Consider the following 22,802-nt stretch of genomic DNA (forward strand, 5'->3'; position numbering starts at 1 on the left):
TCAACTCTTACTTCTCGTAAGAGGGTTTTAACAACGGCACCAATACCTGATAATTCTCCCTAAACAAGCCCTGGACCTTCTGGGTTTTTTTTCCAACTGTAAGTGGGAAACAAACCGAGGTGCAGAAGCTGAGAGAAGCAGAGTGGAGAACGGTAAGCTTTCTTTCTTTTTTTCATATCTGGTTTGTCTCAAGCATGGCTGCAGCTTGTCTCCTCTCATTGATCGGTCTGTTTGCCCTGCACGGTGCACAGTGTGGGCGTACGCTGGCAAGTTGCCAGAACACTTTGGCATGTTTTTCTCTGTGTTTTTATGATCTCTGATGACTCAGAGATCATACAGCATAAGAAACCTTTAATGTGAAAGTCCCCGGTGCTTTTCCACGTTGGATGGGGAATGGGATCATTTTTTTAAAACAACAACACTGCACATGCTCGGCTCCTTCTTCAACAAATAACACAGTTGAATAAAGAAGTCAGAACATTTTCCAGGATAAATTTAAACACTGACAGAATATTTGGGTTACAAACTCAAGACGTGCAGTAACATATGAGCCATTTGGGATCTCTGGGATTGGGTCTATGTCAGCCACTGATTTGCAGGTAATAGCCTTTTCACTCGTCTTTGGTTCACTCAATACTAATTATTTTCTCTCCAGTCTGCCCCTTCCCCCTGCCCCTGTGCTCTCTCACTAATCCTTTTGTTGTGGACCGAGGGGCCCAAGCTTTGCCTGACTATTTGGCACTGTAAGAGCTGGTTCAGCTGAGGGGTGCCTACAGAACCATCCTGTACTCCAGCATATCAGGGGTAGCTTTCAGAGACCTCTTCCACTCCTCTTCCTCCGTAAAAGTTGTTCTGCCCTCTCTCCTCCTAAAGTCAAACTGCTCTCTAACTTCTCTTGTAAGTATATTTTGTAGTCCTCATATCCGTTTTCTCAACTCTGCGGCCAGTGCTGGGAGCTTCAAGGGAGTCTGGACTGCCTTGGTGACCATGCACTTCAGGGGCAGTGGTCCCACTTTGTTGCTGCTGCTACCTCTTTGGCTGCTGGGGAACGTGCAGGAGGTGGCAGGGCAGGAGACGGGGTCCATGCAGGAGGCTCTCAGGGCCTTGAATCTGCCCCTGGGTGCCGATGACGATCCGCAGCTCCTGAGGAACCACACGAGCATCCTGATAGCCAAGCTCCTCCGGGCAGTGCACTGTGCAGAGCAGACTGGAACCTCTCAGGACTTCTGTGTCAAGGTACGACCTACGACTGTCTTCATATGATCAGAGCAGTGTCTTAATAAATGTAGCTACAACTTTCACATCAATATTTTGAGTCTCCTTTCATTCCTGCCGTCTTATTTCAAGCTTGTTATGACTGGAATGTGAGTGAATGTGGAGGCTTAAGTCCTTGACCTGTGTTGGGCACTCATGCTGAGTGGCTTTAGATATCCCCGAGTTTGAACTGACAAACTTCATGAAGCAGAGTAAGAGGTACTTTACATGTTTGTGCAAGTGGACTTACGATAGGATTAGGTATTTCTCAAACCTTAAATTGAGATTTGCAAAAGTATAGAGAGCGACTTTATTTAGCTTAAATGCCTGCTCCCTTGAAACATGCAATATTTAAAATGTTATTAAAATGTTTACACGGAAATATCTAAATTAATTAAATATGGGCAAAAGTAGCCGAGAAAACTCCCATGATTCCCCATCAGCCATTCGTAAGAGGACTCATCTCCACCACACTTGGTCTTGCTAATCTTGTGTAAATGTCAAAACTCTGATTTTACAACTTTCTGTTATACAGTCTGCCTAAAACGTGTCCTCTACCCTCCTGCATGGTCCTGTTCTTGTTGCAGTGCTTGACACCAGACGTTGCGCTCTCTGTGCTCGAGGACGATCACAAGGCTTACCTCGACATGGAGGACTTCCAGCAGATCTCGATCGTACTGCTGTACTACATGATCAACCTGCAACATCTCTGTGTAGCAAACACAGCACCTCCCTCCTTGCCTTCATCCGACGCTTTCGAAAACTACGAGCACTATGTGTTTGCTCTCACCAATCTGCATCCCGCCGAGGACAGCGACTTCCTATCAACCAGTGAAACAGAAAATATCCTGCAGCTCATCAACAAGCATTATGACCCCTACAATGCAGATTCTCCTTATGATTTTCAAGTAAGGACTTTTATTCTGAGATCTTTCCTGTCAAGAAAGGTGACAGGATGTGATATGTTGACCTTTTACCCCACAGTGCATCGATGCCATTCGCCTCTTAAAAGACGTGAATGTGCAAGAAAATGAAGGTGCCGGTGCGTCTTCTGTGCCCAATGTAGCGGCAGCAATCATCAGCCATATTCTGCAAGGCAACTGTTTTGGACCGAAGTACCTTCCTTCTCCTGCCTTCTTCACAGACTACATCTTCCAGTCCCTGAATCGCACCACTAACCTCCAGATAATAGGTCAGTATACTTTAACAACCCTTCTTCGAGTATCTTTCAAACTCGTCAATTTTTAATTTCATTTTTATAATATGTCATTTGTCCCCGCCATACCGTGACTGATTTCACTAAATCAGACCTTGTGCACATGTAGCGTAATATGGTGATTTCTTTCTGAAGACTTAGAGGAGTTGCTTCATCAGCTGGGAATAGGACGAGGAGTCAGGACACACTCTCACGACAGGAAGAGTCGGAGCATCGCAGGAAGTTTACAGAAAGGAGCCGCACATTCCCTGGATGGTTGCAACCATGAAATGAAATCAGGCCATGACTGGGGACAGGTGAGGCATGATGCAAGCATTGTTCTACCTGACGTGCAGCCGCTTTAATGCTTGATGTGAAGCGCGTACTTCCAACTACTAACTCTCTCTTTCTATTTGAATCTGAACAGGTGTGTTTTTCAGCCAATCAGCTCGTGGATATCTTTGAATTTAATCATACTTCGCCAATTTCTAAGGAGCACTTCAGGCAAATTTGCCCCGCCATCATTCAGCAGTTGCTTGGCAATGCCTGCGAGTCTGCAGAGCAAAGCAGACGAGGAGTCCTTCCCACGCCTTTTGAGAGTAAGATATTTAACCTGGGTTCTTTTTTTTGTGACCTTTTTAATTGGATTAAGAAAAAATCGTTTCATAAACTGTTGTTTAAGGTCATCGGCTGTTCTTGTAAATATAAAGACAATAAAACCCAAACAGCAGTGCAGCAAAATGTGTTTGTAATTCTGAGTGAGTAAGCAGCCTAAATAGAGTTTTCTTTAGAGGAAATCATGTTCTTTGGTCTAATAGGTTTAACTGTTTGCACAATTTAGGTATTACAGTATTGAGGCCAAAAAATGCACACAGTATCAAAACTTAATGGATAAGGTATTTCTTAAAGGAGCAAACAGTAAGATCTCTTCTGTATTAGATAATGACGCTCCCTTCCTGTGTGATCATGAAGGAAACCTGCTGTGTTGAAGTTTCTCTGACAACAATGCAGCAGCCAGGGGTCACCGCAGCGGCAGTGCGCGCGACCCCACGTATTGAGGCTCAGTCCTCGCGCGCAGGCGGCCCGGGTTCGCGTCCGGCCCAGGTTCGCGTCCGGCCTGTGGCCCATTTCACGCATGTCTCTCCCCACTCTCTCCCCCTTTCCGACTCTATCCACTGTCCTCCCTCTATCAATAAAGGCAAAAAGGCCAAAAATAAAACTTTAAAAAAAATTTAAAAAAACAATGCAGCAGCCAGTATGTCCACCTTCTAACTTTACATTCTGCTCCTGAATGCTCTGGATTTGATTGGACCAGAGAAGGTAGGCGGGGCTTTGAAGGCCGTTTTGGACGCCCCTGGGTTTGCCAGATATGAGAGCAGTTATCAGGTGAACAGGTGTTGCAGCGATGGAAGCGGGCAGTGGAACTGCTTCAGATAGAAGTGATTGTACCCGAGCTAAAAAGCCTCTGCATGTTTCTAATAAGCTCCAGCAGCAGAAAGCTGCTCAAACTAGGATCAATGTTGGAGATGAAACATGGAGAGAGGTTAGAACGCAGAAAGCTTTACAGACCCATGCAGAGCTAGCTAAACACTGAAGCTACAGTGTCCACCACATGCAGAGCTGGCTAAACACTGAAGCTACAGTGTCCACCACATGCAGAGCTGGCTAAACACTGAAGCTACAGCGTCCACCACAATGGCTCTAACCCTCCACACTAGCACCACCCTTAATCCATACACTGTCACTTCTGGGCCCAGGAAACAAATATGTTGACAGTATGAATTGACAGCTGATTTCTCTGTTTTTAGTTGTCAAACCAACATGTGACGCCATTGTCTCTGTTATAACATGAAAGCCTTCTCTTCCCTACAGAGTATGGCTACAGCACGGCTGCCGTCCTGCTCATCACTGTCGGCTCCATGCTCGGTATCTGCCTGATCTTCTTCAACTCCTGTCAGGAAACCTACACTCTCATCCTGCAGCTGTTTGTTGGCCTGGCAGTGGGAACCCTCTCTGGAGACGCACTCCTACACCTTATACCACTGGTATAGGACACAGAGCTACTTCCCCAAACATGCTGACTCACGAGCACGTCGCATCTACTCCAAGATGCTAATTGTTTCTCTCTTTGTCTCCTTTGGAGATCCTTGGCCTCCATCATGACTCTCACAGTCATGACGATGAACTCTTTACAGAAGACAAAGAGTACCTGTGGAGGATTCTTGGAATAATCGCAGGGATTTACGGCTTTTTCCTCATTGAGAGGATATTTTCCTTTCTGGTTCCTTCTCATGGCCATGTATGAGTTTTTCGTTTTCTTGACACGTATCTTTTTCATGTAGTTGTATCATGCTTTGTCTGATTGTTGGTCTCATGACTTTCTGTTGTTTGCAGGGTCATTCTGGGGACGTTCCCTTAAAGCTTAAATGCAATGGTCAGTCGCAGAGGGGCAAGTCAATCTCCACTATTCAGCTGGTGAGTCTCGTCTCACCCAGACTGAACACATTTTTTTTAACGTTTTTTCTTTTCTGCAAGAAACCCTGATTCCTGTTGTTATTCCTGTTATCTGTACATGAACAAATAGAGAAGGGGGCCGTTATTGCAAAATCTATTCAGACACACCCAGGGTGTCTGACTTCACAAAATAAGATTGCACTAAACACTCATACGATGTCAACATGAGTCAACCGAGGGTGACGTATAACCATCGTGATCATGCAGAGTTTGCAACCGGAAGATCATCAAGTTCAAACAAAACTCAGGGCAAGACAAGGAGATGGAGTCCGATAACTTTTCAACCACTTTTACTTTTTCTCCACAAGCGAGCTACCGCTGCTTCTCATAACAACAACAACACACACTTCCCCGTTACCCATCACATGACCCGTCCTTAGCCAATCAAAGGCAAGGATAATTAAACTCAAGAAATGAAACTTAAATTTAAATGAATGAATTAACTAAAAAATATATGAATGTACTTCACTTTGAAATATTACACTATGATCTTAACAAATGTGAATAATGTCTCTGATTCAGACTATTAACGACACAGCTGCAGCGACAAATGCGGGAAGAACTGGAAATAAAACGCATGACTCTGCGAATTTCCCCCCCGTGACGATTCACAACCTCGAAACTCTCCGCTCGATCAGCACGAACGCACTACTGTATCACACTTATAAAGAGTACTCGTTCTCTGCTAGAGGGCGCTGTCAGCAGGTTAACCACCATTCAAGTGCAGCACATTTTTGCACATGTATACATCAGCAAAGGAGAACATATTAACTACAGGGTTGAATGAATTCTCCAGATCCATGATTTTAAAAAAGCAGACTTGAATGCTTGAATTTTGATCAAATTCAACCTGTGCTGTTCTTATATAAGAGGAGATGAGCGGTGTGGGAGGGAGTGAAGGAATAGGGCATGTAGGATGTTGGAGAATGAGAAGTACTGAATCATTGAGAACGCACTTCATGTCATGTGGAATCATGCACAAACAAGAAAACAGATTTTCAAAACCAGAACAATTTCTGTGCAACTCTCAAGCAGTCCCCCTTCGTTAAACTCTTGTCTGTGTGCTGCAGGGATCAGTGGAAGACTTGGAGTGTGCAGAAACGTCTCCCCAGCGCACAGACACCAGGAGGCCTTCACATCAGAGCAAGCAGGGTCGGTATGAGCTTCGCGGTGCGGCTGAATCGTGATGCTCTTTGTAATAATTAGTCGCTTGGCATGACAGAGAAATTGTCACGGTCTGAGGGCCGGCTTTAATGACACAGGCTCTCTTTGTGTTCCCAGGACGAGGGGTTCCTCTGCTGGCGGTGATGGTAATCGTGGGAGACAGCCTTCATAACTTTGCCGATGGCCTCGTAGTGGGAGCGGCCTTCTCCTCTTCAGCAGAGACTGGAATGGCGACCACCGTGGCCATCCTGTGCCACGAGATCCCCCACGAGATGGGTGAGAGGTCACAGGAGGCTTTTTTTGTAGGCCAGGAAACTTTTACCGACGCCTGTTTACTTGATCTTTTCTGCTTACTGTCTCAAAGGCGACTTCGCCGTGTTGCTCAGCTCCGGACTCTCGGTGAAGACAGCTGTGCTCATGAACTTCCTCAGCGCTCTGACGGCCTTCATGGGCCTGTACATCGGACTGTTTGTGTCCGCGGAGATGGAAGTGCAGCAGTGGATCTTCGCCGTCACTGCTGGAATTTTTCTTTATTTGTCGTTGGTAGAAATGGTAAGGTGTAGGTGAAATTCATTTCTCTTACTGTCGAGGAATCCCATGAAAATGTTGAACCCAACAAACAATTTGTCCGGATATAATTCATCCGATGTGGGAAAAAAAAAGGAAATAAATGAGTGAGCTACACCGCTATACTTATTCTTACAATCTACTTAGTATAAGTCTGACATGCAAAGTGTTGTTGTACCACATAGCAGGGACACAAACACTCTCTGCAGATGTGGTTGAAATATTGTGGAATAGCTCAACTATCACTAAGAATCCTCCAGTTATGTCATGAGTTTCAGGTTTCCAGCCAAGCTGAGTTAGCCTGGGAAGGTGTCAGGAAAAAAAGTCTAAAAAAATAATGTAATATAAACAGTGTATCCCATACATAGGTATGTACACTATGAACAATGTTATTAGAATTTCAGAGTCAAATATCTATCAAAGCCAGAGAAATCCTGATTGTATAGTTGGAATAAGATGTGTTTCGTCTCTGGCTACTAGAAGAGTCAGATCGAAGGTTACTTTCACCCATCTGAGAGGTCGGTAGACGTCTACACAGCAAAGCATTTCTCTGTCTGTGGTATAAAATAATAAAGCATTTTTAGAAAAAGGAAAAACAAGACCTGTCTTAAAAGTTCTAAATGAAGAAACGAGATGTTGCCATGTCCGGGGAAGAAGAGTTCACTGAGAGATAAGATACCTCGAGATCAAGAAAAACATAAAAGCCAACAGCATTTACACAGAATATATTCTTGTCAACATCGTTGATCATTTTGTCCTTTTTCTTCAAGCTTCCTGAGATGAGTCGAGTGAAGACCGACAGACCTTTCCTCTTGTTCGTCCTGCAGAACCTCGGCCTGTTGATGGGTTGGGCCTGTCTTCTGCTCCTCGCTCTTTTTGAACACGAACTCAAATTCTAAAACATCACGCGTTTCTTAAAGGAAGACTGTGCAACTTTTTTCTATCCAGTAGATGTCACCCTCGAGCTCCAGCATGAAACCAAAACAAACTGCTGTTTGGGGCAGACAATGTAGTTCTTAGCTGTGGACTGCATTGTCATGCTAGCAAGCTAATGTTAGCACACTTTCGTTAGCTTCAGATTGCACATAAATTTACACAGAAGAACGCAACCGTGACTCAAACAGCTTTTTTACTCAAGGGGAGGAGCCAGCCGTCACCGTCCATGTAAACACAGCTCTGACAACAACACAGCCAGCGGGACTCCAGCTTCTCCCTCACTGTAGACAGTCAGGACTCACACACACATTCACACAGGACACACTGGACTTATAATATTCTTATCTGTACAATGTTGCACATTCTTCCTTTAACGCAGAATTGAGCTGGAAAAACAGACTTTTTTTTTTCATTGGTTCTTTTTATAATTTGCATTAAACCAGTGAATAAACCACTTCCTGCTCACGTGCGAGTTTCACTGTGTGCAACCAGGATGTGATAATCATTACTGGTCTATGTGCAAGTATTTATGATGGTTTAGTCAGAACACTGAATGCTAAATGAACGCTAACTGAATGCTAACTGAATGAACCACCTCTTTTTTTATACTCGTGATTTATTCTTGTATATAAGCTAAATTAAGTGCCTGCATTTGGACACTAATAGGGCTTTCACACTTGCACAAAACTCCTGAAAAACGTGCCAGAGGTGCTGCATGTGTGAACGCAAACACAGATTTTTTTTTTTTCGGACTACGTATGTGAAAACTTATGAAATTTAAAGACATCCAGTGTAATGTAACGATACAGTGACTCTGTATTTTCATTCATTTGTGAATTTCTGTTATGTACAATATAACTGTGTCCTCATACAAGCAAATCATTTATTTTTGAAGAAATTTGTCACTAGTCAAACATAAAGAATTGTATATCTTCGTAAGTCGCTTTGTCAAGTGTCTTCTTTCTCTTCATCACATCTGACTTGTGCATTAATGTGAGTTTAGGGCTTTTGCAGCCGGCCTCAAGTGGACACTCAAGGAACTGCCATTTTTGCACCGCTGCATCGACTTCATTGTAAAACATCAGAGGCTTTAACACTCACAGATATTTCCAAGAGGAGCTGAATGTGAGAACACAGACAGACACATTTTTTCACTCAAGCTTGACCTGGAGTTTCTCCTGCCAGTTCCCAGTAGGTCCGAGTGAACTGATGTGAGAACGCCACTGGATATTCTCCGGAGAATTCACCTCGAGCCAATAAGACGTTTATATCCTGTGACGATCTCCGTGCAGGTGACGGTGTATAAAGCTGAATTTTCTGTTCATCAGTATGAATGACTGAAGTCCTCCTGAAACGATATTTTCAGGAGTGCAGATTTGAAAACAGATATCCGGTTTTCACTCCCTGTTTATGTCAATAAAAATATTTTTACTTTCCAAAACCACGTCTTAAAGAAAAGGAAAACATTCGAATGTTCTCAGAAGTTATAACCAGATTTCTACTTACAGATAAATCACTGCAGACTGCCGTGTTATACGAGGTGCAAAGAAAAGAATAAAGCCTCTTTGTGAGGAATAAGCTGCTCTTAAAATACATCTATTTAAAAGCCCTGTTTGTTGAAATGTTGCTGTCTTCGGGCTTCTCATCTCCGAGGCATTGTTCTTTGTTTTTTAGGGTCTCTGTGTGATCCAATATGAGGGCACTTCCACCCACCTGAGTTACTTGTTCTCCATCCACCAACCTGGATGACTAATGCTCGCTGTACAAGACAGGAACTCGTGCCCACGCAGCAACACACGCTCTTCACCGGCCAGAGTGGGCCTGCAACAGGAGGTGGAGAGAGAGAGACGAGAATATGAGGAGTACATGGGTACAATGAGATAACAAAAACACAGTAAATCAACTAAGTTGTTGATGAAATTAGATGTGTTAAGAAGCATTAAGAGAAGATTAGCTCCCATGTTTCATCAGCTTGCTTTCTGCTGAGGATCTATGGATATTAGACGACCGTGATCTTGTTTACCAAACTCCTGCGTGCTCCCTAAATTTATAAGATAAGATGAACTTTATTGAGTGAGTTGATAGTTTGTCTTGGACCATACATCGCTCTGATGTAGGAACAAAATATGAAAGTACATTTCAACCCTGAGTAAAACACGTCCCGTTAAATAATCAAAGTAAATGATTAAATGCACAAATATGTACTAATTAAGAACAACTGCAGGTACAGCTACACTCACACACTCGTACACACATAAGGGACTTCTTCATCCTTTACTGCAGCCACATGTCCAATGTGCCCTTGAGCAAGACACCTAACCCTGAATTAATCCAGCTGCTTCATCGGCGACGTGCATGAATGGGGTTAGTAACTGCTGACGGACTCCTTCCACAGCAGCCTCCACCATCAGTGTGTGAATGTGTCTGTGTGACCTGCGGTGTAAAAGCGCCTTATCGTTTACAACCTCCAGTCAGCATCCACGGATCTCTGCAGAATCCGTGCAAACAGCACTTTTGCTCTCTTCGAGCGTTAGCTTATCAAAGTGCAAAGTCAGATGTGTTGAGTGTCATGAAGATTACTGGGCTATCCCATCAGAAAAAAAAGGCTGACACCTATTATTGTGACTTCCTTCGAAATGTTCAAACAATAGCAGGAAGTCCATTGCATTTTTCTCTCAGTCGAGCATTTATTTTATTTTTTTTTCTGCTGTTACTTTGGCCAACCCCTTCGGTATTTCCAGGAAAGCTTCAGACCTACCGGGTCGTGCGTAAATCTGCTCTTTGCACTAAAGAGGCATTTTGTTGGCATGTGTTTGTCTGTTCAAGGCAACTGCTGCCAGGATGGAGGAAGGAAGGGCTCTTTTATCTGAGCAGTGCTGCCGTTAACGCTGAGTATCCTTACTCGTTTCATCAGAGACCTGCCTGCCAGAAAAGGAGTTCAGCTGCAGGGTCATCGAGAGAGAGAGAGAGAGAGAGAGAGAGAGAGAGAGAGAGAGAGAGAGAGAGAGAGAGAGAGAGAGAGAGAGAGAGAGAGAGAGAGAGAGACAGAGAGAGAGAGCAGGAAATGTAAAGAATGTTTTCCACTGGGTTTGAAAGGATCTGAATGAAAACAAGCCGTTGCACCTGTTGTTGTTGTTTTCACCGTTAAGCAGCAGTGTGAAACTGTGAAACTTTAAAGTTCAAATTATCTATGATCTATTTCAGAGGGGTCACTAAAGACAAGAAGCTCAAATGTGAAAGGTAGAAATATTTACACAATGTACCTACTGTAAATCAGGATTTTTTCAGATACCTTTCGATTCTTAATGTCAACATTTAAAAACAAATATAAACATTACTTCCTTTAAAATGAAATCAAAAACAGGTTTGTTTCTTTAGTTTAAAACTATATATTATACTAACTATATTAGAGTTGTGGGTTATTTCTATTTGGCATCAATTTGGCGACCACCCAACATTTAATGATCTCAATCCACATGGACAGGGTGACAAGGTCGGAGCGGAGACACCACACACAAACTATGTTCTCTTCTGCTCCAAATTTTCATCATACACGTGAGTTTTCTGACTGTTTTTTTTTTTTTTTTTTTTTTACACCTCTTGTTGTGTGCACACATCCGATGCAGGACAGAATAAGACGATCAGAGTTCTCCATCACGCCGGCCCAATATAAATAAAATACTATATCCAAGAGCTCCCACATCTCGGCAGATTTTCTTCCAGACAAAAATGACATTTTGAGCTGTTTTTAACTGAATATTGACCCAACTGGATCTATGCGTTCAATGAAGCAGCAGGCTTTTCAAGTGTGAGTGCACATGCAACCACTAGGGGGCAATAATGAATAACATGACATTCAGCTGCTTTCCTTGGGAAGGCGTTTGCCTCAACTGCAGTGTTATTTCAGATGGTTTCTGGTTTTACAGTTTGTTCATTTCAAATGGTCTCTGACTAAAAGCAAAAGTATTCAAATGAATAAAAGACAGAGAAGCACTGTGTAGATGTATGTTCCACTAACCCTCACCTGAACAGGTACAGGTGCAATTTCTATTTTGTGTAAGTCTTCATTAAGTCCCAAAACCAACACAAACAGCTGCCTTTACATGTTTGTTCTCCAACAATCTCGATTTTAAAGGAAGAATAAAATCTAACAGCAGAAGCAAGTGAGTGGTGGAGGAGATATTCCATCTAAATTTAAGTAAAAGTGCAAAAAGACAAAAAATATTTAACAAGATAATGATTACCAGCTCATTTTCAGTCACTCACACAAAGCAACCTGTACCGTGTCCAAGCACGCTGCACCCCTAAAGTCCAGTTTGTATGAGTGGTGTGAGCGACCTGTGCTCATACACTTCTTTGGCCCTGGCACCCTTTAAAGAGGTGCGCTTCATCAAGGTGCAGATCATGCTCGAGCAGAAGCACGGGGACACAACGTGCACAGCCATCCTGAGGGGTTGAATCTGACTAACGTGACCTAAAATAAGCCTCAAAGTCAGTGAAGTATCCTGCACGTGCTCCGATGTGCAAATGCAGACTGAACCTGTCTTGGACACTAAACACGTTTCATAACAACCTAAAGCCATGCATCGGTTGTACTGCTGTGTTATGCATGACAAGTAAAGGTGCTCAGACCCTGTTAGTCCTAAAGCAGGGTGGGGTGCAGGCTCAGAGGGGGGACAAACAGTGCGAGGAGCCCCAGTGGATGGAAACAGGGCTTTCACAGTCCCTGCTAAATGAAAACACTGTGACACTTCTTCTGGTGCAATCTGAGCAAACAGATTGAGATTTGCACCGAAGTGAAAAAGTAAAAATCTGTGCATGTGGATCCTTCATTCACAAAGAGGTTTTCAGAATCGATACATTATTTTATATTTACATTTATTTTTATCCTATTTTGCATATATTTTTAAAAATCTTTCTACTGTTAGTTTATTTCGATTCTTCTGTATGTCCAGCACATGTTGAAAAAATGACAATAAAGATGACTTTGATAATCAGAAAACAATATTTCACAATACTCAAGTGTGTTAAGAATAAATAAACTCAGCACCTGTCACTTTTTTTTAAACTACATCACATGTTGTGTTATTAGATATTAAAGAGGAGCTGCTGTTTCTGAAGTAGTGGAAAACTGTAATCTTGGTTTTTTATAATCACTCATGTCAATGCAGCCAGCTGCACTCTTGTTTACTGTTATTATTTTAACCATTTGTGTGTGTCGGCAGTAAAAGGCGTTAAACCCATACATGGTGTTTTCAGATTGTCATCTTGGAAGCTGTGAGTCCTCTTCAGCTCCGCGCGCAGCAGTGGGAAGGCAGAGAGGTGTTGGCGTTGGATGAGGGCGCATCATGCATGGAGCAGGAGAGCTCTCTCTCTCACACACACAGCCAGTGTGGGTAGGAAGAGCGCAGTGATGCTGAAGGCTAGAACATCCGAGAATTCAAATCAACACGATCATCATCATCATCATCATCAACTGAGCTATTGGGAACACAGCTCCACGAGCCTCTTCCGCTCAGGCTCCTCCTTTTAAAGTCTCTCCTGTCTCAAACTTGAAGATTGGCGCTCCAGCTTTCCAAACTGCACTTTCTTCCTGTTTATTTCTCTTGACTCGGTTCAGACAAAAAAAATAATCAAAACGAAAATGGCGTTTATCTTTTATCTCAGACACACCTGGGGCGTCTGCCTGAGCAGGGAGCTTGTGTCTAATATTGACTTTGAAGAACTGATTTAAAGGTCGTCAGAAATACTTCTTGAACAACTACAGCAACACCACTGGACGAACACATGGACTCGCTGGAACACCCCATGTTACAAGTAAGTTCATTTAAGTTTTTCATCAAACAGTCAGGAAACGTGTCGGTTTGAGCTCACCTGCGAACTACCTGTCATTACGTCAGCGGCGCGAGGGTGCACCGCCTCGTGAGCGCTCGTTTTTCACTTTTAATGGTCGAAGTTCATCTCTGATCCTTCACTGGTTTTTGACAGACCACAAAACTATGTTCGACGTTTTATTAAAATGTGACAAATAAACTCACAACTTAAAATCTGTAATATTATTAACGTTTGAACAGGTGATAGGGCTGCTCAATTTTTGCAAAAAAAAAACCCCAAACAAAACGTTTTTTTTTTTTTTTTTATAATATTGAGATCACAAAATCACTCAAAAACAAAAACAGTAATTATATAAATAATAATAGGCCTAATTAGTAAATCATTTAGGTGTTTGAGGTCATTCTTTGGATTATCTGGTTGTCGTGATCGCGGGAAGCCAAATTTACTGTGACTGAAATTCAGACTCAGTTAAAACTCATCCCTGACAGGTGAGATGTTTTTCTCCTCCTCCTTTTTAAAAGACTTTGAAGAACTTAACATGACACCATTTTAATGAATTGTTGATGTAACCAGCCTTACTTAACCGTAGTAAAAATGACTGATCCAATCATATTAAAGTAGTTTAGACTTTACAGTAGTGACAGGAAAGAGTCCTACTTTAACAAGGAGCAGGTATACATAATAATATCATGATTTTAAAACACTAAGTTACACAGAGGAAAGCTAAACGAGATAGAGATGAAAAAACATCCATCCACATACCGTACACAGTCATCAGGTATGGACCCTGGATGTCTCATATGGGGGGGGGGGGGGGGCAGCATCATATCAGATAAAAGTGGAGGAGTTAAGCGAGCCTAAAGAAGTGAAGTTTTAAGGAAGCTCCAGATTGAGCCGATCCGTTGGAGGAGGGAAGTCTGTTCCAGAGCTCGGGAGCGTTCACTGTCAAATCACGACCGCCTCTGGTTTTAAACTGGCAGCGAGAAACTTAAAGAAACATTGGAGCGGGGATGAGTGTTGTCAATAAATCAACGACAAATCTGTTGTTTTATATGAGAACATTTGCTGTAACTATGAGCCGTATTTGTTTAGTTCTGTCAGTGGAAAATAAGAGAAGACTTTTCCCTGAAGTGAGTGGAGTAGATTTCTAAGACTGGCCTACTTGAGGAAACACTTTCTTCGTACTTTGTGTGAAGTGCTTCCTCTGGTTTGGCTTTATGCAACAATCTGCATCTCTTCAACATCTATTCTTCTAGTTGTGTTTGTCCTGTCCGCTCCTCCGTACTCGAGCTATTCTCCATGACCACTTCTTAAAAAAACAGACAGAAAAGCTTTCTCTCTCTCTGTCTCTCTCTCGCCCTCTCTCTCTCTTGCCTTTTTTTTATAAGCAGGATTAACTCGTCCCGGGGGGAACGGCTTGGAATAAAAAAAGGCCGATTTTGAGATGGATTTCTGTTTTTCCGGTTGCCACTAGCAACACATGCTGTATGAGCATTTGAGCTGTTTGCCTTTACTTCTCCAGCCTCTCATCGTATCAGCTTCCACCCCCGTAATTACACTGTTTTTATGACACTTGTCATAATGGTTCACTTCTGATAACACAGTGAGCGCTACTCTCAACTAATTGAAAGAAAAGCGAGGCTCTTGGCTGCTTTTACTGAACAGGGGGGGAGTCCACTGTTTCAGTCGAGTGTTAAAGCAATTCTTCTTGGTCCTCCTGCTTACTCTTGATTCTTATGTTTGGATCATATGAGGCTGAGCGTCGCCTCCAAGAAATAATGATTTTCTTTTAAGTCCCCTCTCAGCTCGGCATGAAAACTGTCAGGAGACGAACAAAGAGGTTACTGAAAAAGACAAACACTGAATAAGCTGAAACAGAAAGTAAATAGATTGATTGAACCAAACCATTATTTCCTTTATTGATTCACTCGTTACAATGTGCCATTTTTAAAGATGCATGTTCAAAGCAAGCAGTTACCTGCTGAGCTGTTGAATATTGAAGCATGTGCAGTTCCTCGAGTGTCCACTAGAGGCTGGCTGCAGGAGCACAGGAAGTCATACACACACACATACACACAATGGGCCCTTTTAAGACCTCACACACACGTGGTTGGATCGCAGCACAAACCTGTGATGTCTCCACATTAGATCACTGAGGCTCTTTATAAGTGATATAAAAAAAAATTGGTCCATTTGCTCAGGATTGATGTGGAAAAAAAAAAAAAAGGGATCCCTCATAAGACCTCTTTAACAGCTTATTTCTTTGATGTTTTCAGTCTCATGGCAAAGGAGCAAGAAGAAAAGGTCGATTCAAAGGATCAGACGGCAGCACCTCCTCCGACACCACGACCAACAGCCTCGTTCGCCAGGTAAGAACCGACGTTTATTTAGCCGCGTGCGAAACCTCGTGGCCCCCTCAGCCCTTAAATATACTGGGACAACTTTACACCATCTTAAACCACTTTAAATATGGGAGGAAGAATCCACAATCACACACCTCACCTTGAAGTTAAGTTTTCAATGTTTACAGGTTTAATCAGCTGGTTTTATATTAAATGGCAGTACGCGAATCAAGAACATAAGTCAAGCATGCTGTAAACACGTTTTCACATCATGCGCTCCTGGAACTATCGAGATGATTTCAGGATGCATGGATGGCACCAGATATTCTTCTGACCCGCCTGTGCACATAATGCTCCTCACATCCGTGTCAGACGGGAGGGCGAGGGCGAGGGGTCTCCTGAGGTAAGACGTGAAGTGAAGAAAAAAAAAGGGGCGGGGGGATAGAAGCGGATGAAGCAGCAGAATACTTTATACTCATGCTATAATGAGATGATTTGTCTTGACGGCACGCGGACACTCCACCGTCTCCAGTCACAGGATGTAACTCACCTTCCTCCCCCACTGGCTGCAGGTGAATTCTCTAAAATAAAATCCTGCAGCTTTCTCACATCAGCTCGCCTGCTTTCTCACATCAGCTCGCCTGGACGTGCTGCAGTGAAAACACTCGGAGGCGTGCAGGAGACACTCTGGATGAAGCTCCTGCAGCTGTGAAAGCCCTTTAGGATGTCTTGAACCTTGAAGATCTACTCTGTCGGCCTCCCAGGACAGTGTTGTGTTTTTGACTAGATGCATTTGTGGCCCGATGATTATCACAGTTATGAATGTCCCGACTACAGTCGCTTCACTTGGGAATGCATCTGCTCTGTGTGTGTGTGTGTATACATTCCTGACTCCAAATGCAAACTGGCACAAGAGCCCAGCGTCAGTCATCATCATACATCAGCGGTGAGATGTGCATTTCGATGAAAGCTGCCGGTAAACAGCGCTTGGTAGAGTATGTTAAGTGGCTGCATCCTGAGTGTTATAAAGCAGACCCTGCTAGGTACAAAGTCAGCGTGTCTGCTCTTTGTTGAGCAGACCTGGGAGGGACAGGATGAGCCGGGTTAAGGATGTGGCCCCTGCCTAAATGTTTCTGCCTTTTTTGGAGGAGGAGGCACACATCATTTGGTCTTTGGCAAGGCAGTGGCAGAGGGGACGGGAAGCTGGATAAAATCTGAGAATGACGGCACCTCTTGGCCTGCCGTCTGCTTTGTCTCAAGGCCGCTTTCAGTCGGAACCAGAAACTATCGTCAGCGTTGCCGCACAATGGGAGCAGCTTAGTGAGAAATGTCTTGATTTTACTGCCACCCCAGGGAGCTCGTGCCCATTCCCACAGTCTTATCCCCCCCCACCCCTCGTGAGGAGTTCCCCTCCAGACCGAGTCATCACGAATACGCTCGGATCTGCCTGAGAAGTTTGCCTCTTATTCAGCGACGTAACACCACATCCTACTGAAACGAGAGGCCGTCACGGCGAGAGCCAGAGAGGAGGGACGTGGGGGAGTGTGGAGGAGTAATGTGTCTCAGGGTCAGCGAGGTCTTCACATGCTGAGCAGAAATATCCTCTTTTAGATATCTTCCTCAAGAGGGCCACAGACGCAGCAGACCTTCCAGTAACTTCTCCTCTGTTTGGATAATGATGTAAATACTGTTTGATCATTACAGCACTCTGCGTCTGACCTTATTCCCCTCGACTCATGCTCAATCATACTGCCTGTGATTATTTTCACTTTTCAGTGAAGAATGAGGATGCAGTGTTTAAAACTGAAACCATCCAGGAGAAGTATGAAACTAACCTTTCATGTGGTTATCTCACAGCCTCTTCATCAATCTGTCGCGTCGCTTTAATCATGCTCTCGTTCGTCTTTGTTGTATCATTTCTCTCACCGCCGGCAGTCGAAGCCGAAGAATGTTTGCATGAATCGAGATTTGAAATGATGGTTGGCATATTTTTGTTGAGCTCTCCCCTCCTGTCTGACCCGTTATGCCTCACAGTCCTGGCTGTAGGCGTCTTACAAACAGCTAAAGTTGGACAAGGTCCCTGTGATTGATCCGCCGCAGCCTCAGGCAGCAGGAAAAAGAATTTCCAGTAACGGTATATAAACAGCGTCTCAAAGACAGAATTACTCATGCAGCTACAGATGGAGGCCGGAGGGCAGACAAGTGAGTCGGTTCAGATAGAGAGAGAGAGAGAAAGGATGAGAGACGTTCCCTGCGGTCGTGGTCTGATGCTCGGGGGAGTATGGAGGAGGCTAAGGAAGGATGGAGGTCCAGGTCAGACCGGAGCGCTCAGCCGTGGGAGTGAAGGTCAGTAGTTGGACTGTGAGCTACTGAGGAGGACGAGGGGCAGAGCTGTCCCCGATCCCTCAACAAACTTCCATCGTCATCAGGTGGAGTGTTTATTTAGTGTGTCCAGTTCAGATTGTGTAACTTCTCGCCGTTGTTTTTGACTTTTCATCCTGACGTTTCCCAGAATCTTCTTGGCTTTAATTAACTTCCCTCTTAAGCTGAACACACTTCACATCTCCGTTACCTAAAAGCTTAAATATCCTCATCCAGTGTCTCTTCCAGCAGTATATCAGAATGTAATGTTAGCTGAACAACCTCTTGTTTCTCCAACATGGCAGGTCAGCAAATAAACTCTATTCATTCTCAGCCTCAGTTAGAGTATTTAACTTGCTGTGTGCTTTTATTTTGAAATAAACTAAGGCTCTTCCTGTAGATTAAAGCTCAGGACATGAATTTAAGCACAGAAACAGGAAGTGCTTAGAGAGCCCAACTTGCTAGCTTAACTAGCTTAAATGAACGCTAACAAAGACACCGAGGACAACTATGTACGGGGAGCCTGAAGGGACAAAATAACATGAGATTTACTCGTGATTTAAAGACCTAACAGTTGAACGATTAACACGTCGACGCAGACAGCCTACATGAAGCCTGGGCCACTTTATTAAACGTGAAGCTAACGTGCCCGTTGGTGTAAACGTGAGTGTTGTCCATCTGTGTTTCAAGAGTCAGCCTAATGCATCCTGGGAAACAATCCAGCAGCCCCTGACCCTGAATAATAATAAACTTTCTTTATATAGCACATTTCTAAAAACAGAATTAACAAAGTAGTTAAAAGACAGAAAAGAGAGAGAGAGAGAAAGCTCATTCGACGGGATTAAACACGAGCGGCTCAAAGACGAGGCTACAAAAGACAAAACAGACTTTAAAGCTTCTTCTTTCTTCCGTCAGGCTGTTCCAAAATATCTCCAACAGTTAAGATCTGATCACCTTGTTTTTGTTCCATGGAGAAGAGATGAGGGTGCATTGTGAGCCCTCTGGATTTTAATATTTAGGAGTGGCCTAATGAAAAACCTCTTTTATAAAAAAAAACAAAAAAAAACAGAGCGATTTGAACAAAGCGAAAGAAAAGAAACAAACGTGAATCAAAAACAAACGAAGAAGAAAAGGCAGGGAATGAAAAGACGGAATGAAATCAGCATTTAAGGGGCTCAGTGGACGACAGTCGAGACTTTACATGCATGAGAAACAATGCACAGTCACATCGAGGATCTCGTGTACAGTTCTGTACATATTTGCATACTGTAACTCACAGTGTTATATCATTACTGACCTCCTACTGCTTCCCACACTTGTTATGTTTATGTAAATGGTTGCACACCAGGCTCTGTGCCGCCCACCTCCCTCTGTCTCTTTCACCTCCTTCTCGATATATAACAGCTTATCATGATGTCAGCAGCTTTTTACACGGCACGCCTAGACAAATGGATTCGGTGATGAAAGGCCGTCTTCAGAGGGCGTTGTGAGTGCAGGAAACCCCGATTTTCACTCTCTCCTGATTGCTGGTCTTTTCATCATCATGGAGATCATTTTGTTCTGGTCTAAGTGGAGAGAAGGGGGTCACACAGAGAGCAAAGTACTGCGTCCTGTACTTATCTGATCTGGCTCACATGACTTTTTTATGTCACCAGTATATCACCCTATTGTGGACACTGGAAGTCTCGGAGACGTGGAGTGTGTAATATTATCGCTGCAGACCTTCGTCTGAACTTCGAGGCACACATGTCATGGTTTTCCTACAGTAGATATTTCTGTACAGCCATATGTGCTTTCTGGCATCAAAAGAGTAGCACTGATGCACTGAAATGTCCAAACTGCTGCTTTATCAGCCGTCAGAGAAGCACCACACCGCCATCTAGTGGCATCAGAGAGAAGTGAAAGAGCAGAGCGAGAAACAAATATTCACTGTGATTTTTTCCACACTTGCAAAATCTGACCTTGAGCATTAGTGACCATGTGATCTGAGTGTCTTTGCTGGTCCAATGACAGACTCTTACACAGCCCATATCTCGAATGTGGCATCGTCACACTGTGTCCTGAGAAATCGGCCTTTTAGAATCGTATGAAAAAGTTTGCTTCTTTCGTGTTTTCCCCCCTGTATTTCCAAATAAGCCACCTTTTCCTGTGTTTAACTTCCTGTCTGTGGTAGCTTAGGGGGAGGATCTGTGCACGTTCAGAATGAGATGGCTTTGCTTCAGTGGCTTGTGTTGCTGCACCTTTTTAATTTTTTAATCAGAAGATGGATGCAGTTTAATTTGTTCCTCCTCCGAAGCGTGCTCTGTTTGTCTTGTGATTGATCGACTGTCCCCCGAGTAGTGATGTAGCACCAAAGGACAATAATAGATGTGTCTTCCTCCGTTAATTTATTGCATTTGGATCTGAGGTCGCAGTTTGCAGACAGCGTTAATAAGCCTGTATAAAACAGACGCTCTTCTCGTTAGTCGCCCTCCTCTTGTATTTAACCTGGCAGCAGCAGCGGCAGCAGCAGGCGTGTGATGATGTCTTCTCAGACGGGGGACAGGTTTGGATACATCACCTGATAGATGAGACCCCCTTTCTATCTGTTAACTGCACGTCTCTCCCTGCCTTTCCATCAAAAGCAGACATATGTCCATTATTGGCAGTGGACTAAAGAAGCGTCAGTGTTGATGAAAGACGAGGGCCAGATTGACGTCGGGCTGAGCGTCTGTCACACCAAGCGGGAGATATATACCATCACTGCTGAGCACAAGGCTTTATAACAGGGTGCACGCCATCTGCACAGGGTCTGCATGTATTTACCAAAACAAGTCTGTCACCTGGAGACCGTATATTTAATACTGCAATAATGTTGGAGATATCCAGAATGTGTCATATTGGAGAGGCAGAGTTTCCTGCAGGAGATTGACCAGTTAAGGTGGTAGCTAAGCAGATACTGAAAGAGGACAGGTTCTCGGCCTTTTCAAACTGTCTCCTGTGGTCTCAATGAAACTTCGGTGCCGTGCTGAGGTCCAAATATAAAATGGATCAAAACACCAGAGGAGGTTTGTGACCCTGTAGAAACCAGCTCTCTCAGGACGCTCCATTTTAGTGTGTGTATCTCTTTAAATATTAGCCTCGCCCCCCTGTAGTCTCATCTTTGACGTCTCATTTCACTTTAAAACACTTTGAGACAGATCAGCTGACCGGTCCAACGTCAGATCCACCTGATGACATCACACCTTGACCTTTGGTACCGTTTCTTTGAGCCGTTTGACCTCACATTGGGATCTCGAACCACTTCCTGTTTCTGAGATTAATGCCCTGACTATCAGAATGTCCTTACTTTATTTCAAAATAAAACAGGGTTGAATTCAAACAGCAAGTTAAGTACTAAGACAGGACAACATTTCAAAATAAAAGCCTAACATTTTTTTATTTTTGAATGTGAAATAATGAAATTTAAAATGTGATTAAAGTTGTGATTTTAAATGTTCGACAGCCCTTGTATGAATATTTTTTTCCATGAGGAGAACCCGCTTGGTGAGTTTATCTTCTAATTTGTTCGAGACAGATGGGTTTGTCACCCTCATACAGATGAACAACACTGTAAGAGAGTGTGTGTTGCATCAAACGAGACAAGCCGCCCTTTCCTTTATGGAACGAGTTTTGGATTCTCCAGAATCAAAACAGGCTCTGTGCAACATAAAGCTAAACAGGCACACGGTTCATGACACTGCCAACGCAGAAAGTATGAAGAAGAGCGCAGAGTACAAGACACTAATCATGAGAAGGACTGCACCAAGTAATTCATCATTTCACAGCAGCTGCACCAATGCTTTCATATGCATGTTATTCAAAGTGAGTTTAAAAGACGAATGTGCGACTTTTTCATCCAGTAGATGTCGCCCTTGAGCTCCAGCGTTTGTCTACACCTCCGCTATTCTGAAGCCTCCGCTCTGTCTTCCATAAAGACACCTCCAACCCCTCTCCACTCGCGTTCGCACGAAGGAGTTAGTAATTAAAGAGCACAATAATTAAGTACCATTAAGCACAATTGTTCTTGGCTCGAGCTGCGATCTCCTGTGACCTGCGTTAGCATGCTAATGTTAGCACATTTTAGTTAGCTCGTAGCTTCGAATTGGACATAAATTGAGACAGGATGACCTTGATCTAAAAACACTTATGTGACATTCAAACAATCAGAGAGTGTCTTCTTCTTCTTCTTCTCTTGTTCTTGACTAAAACGGCGTTTATACTGAAGGGGAGGAGCCGGACGTCCCGTCCATGTTAGCACGGGAAAAAAACTGAATTAATCTCCGTCTGTTTCAAACCCCGTTACGACCTCCTGAAGGTTGATTGATGCATGCTAGGTAGTCTTGAAGGTTTTTATTTTGTGAGAAGTGAGTCTCTCTGTTTCTCTGTTTGTGAATTAAGCGGATGGACCGAGAAAACGTTGAAGCTTTAGCGTAGAGTAGCTAGTCAGCTGGAAGTGTCCAGATGAGCTCTGGTTCAAGAATGGAAACTTCTGTCATACTACGAGCCAGGCTAAAACCCAATTTAATCATCATGGAGTATCTTTACGTCAGAATTCATTTCTAAGATTAAAATGCATAATTGTTAGCGTTGCAGGGGATAATAATTAACTCATT

At 43.5% G+C, this 22,802-nt stretch overlaps 2 protein-coding genes across 3 annotated transcripts in view; both read left to right on the forward strand.

Moving 5' to 3' along the window:
* Positions 1 to 459: 459 nt before the first annotated feature.
* Positions 460 to 22,059, forward strand: LOC306835440 (zinc transporter ZIP12-like). The gene is made up of 13 exons (XM_079361973.1): positions 460 to 1,236; positions 1,842 to 2,162; positions 2,239 to 2,446; positions 2,606 to 2,766; positions 2,877 to 3,048; positions 4,322 to 4,494; positions 4,593 to 4,748; positions 4,844 to 4,924; positions 6,034 to 6,115; positions 6,245 to 6,403; positions 6,492 to 6,679; positions 7,465 to 7,641; positions 22,050 to 22,059. The coding sequence occupies exons 1-12, from the start codon at positions 988 to 990 to the stop codon at positions 7,591 to 7,593; spliced, it is 2,079 nt and encodes a 692-aa protein (XP_079218099.1). The 5' UTR covers positions 460 to 987; the 3' UTR covers positions 7,594 to 7,641; positions 22,050 to 22,059.
* cacnb2a (calcium channel, voltage-dependent, beta 2a) overlaps positions 12,950 to 22,802 on the forward strand; it is a 58,300-nt gene continuing 48,447 nt past the window's right edge. The window contains exons 1-2 of one of the 2 annotated variants that reach the window (XM_079361968.1): positions 12,950 to 13,447; positions 15,742 to 15,834. In XM_079361968.1, coding sequence (XP_079218094.1) covers positions 13,418 to 13,447; positions 15,742 to 15,834 — 123 coding nt within the window. In that variant the 5' untranslated portion in view covers positions 12,950 to 13,417. The remainder of the gene's footprint in view (positions 13,448 to 15,741; positions 15,835 to 22,802) is intronic. The other variant, XM_079361971.1, reaches the window with a different exon arrangement.

Source organism: Symphodus melops (genome assembly GCF_947650265.1).
Source record: "Symphodus melops genome assembly, chromosome: 14".
Lineage (NCBI taxonomy): Eukaryota > Metazoa > Chordata > Actinopteri > Labriformes > Labridae > Symphodus > Symphodus melops.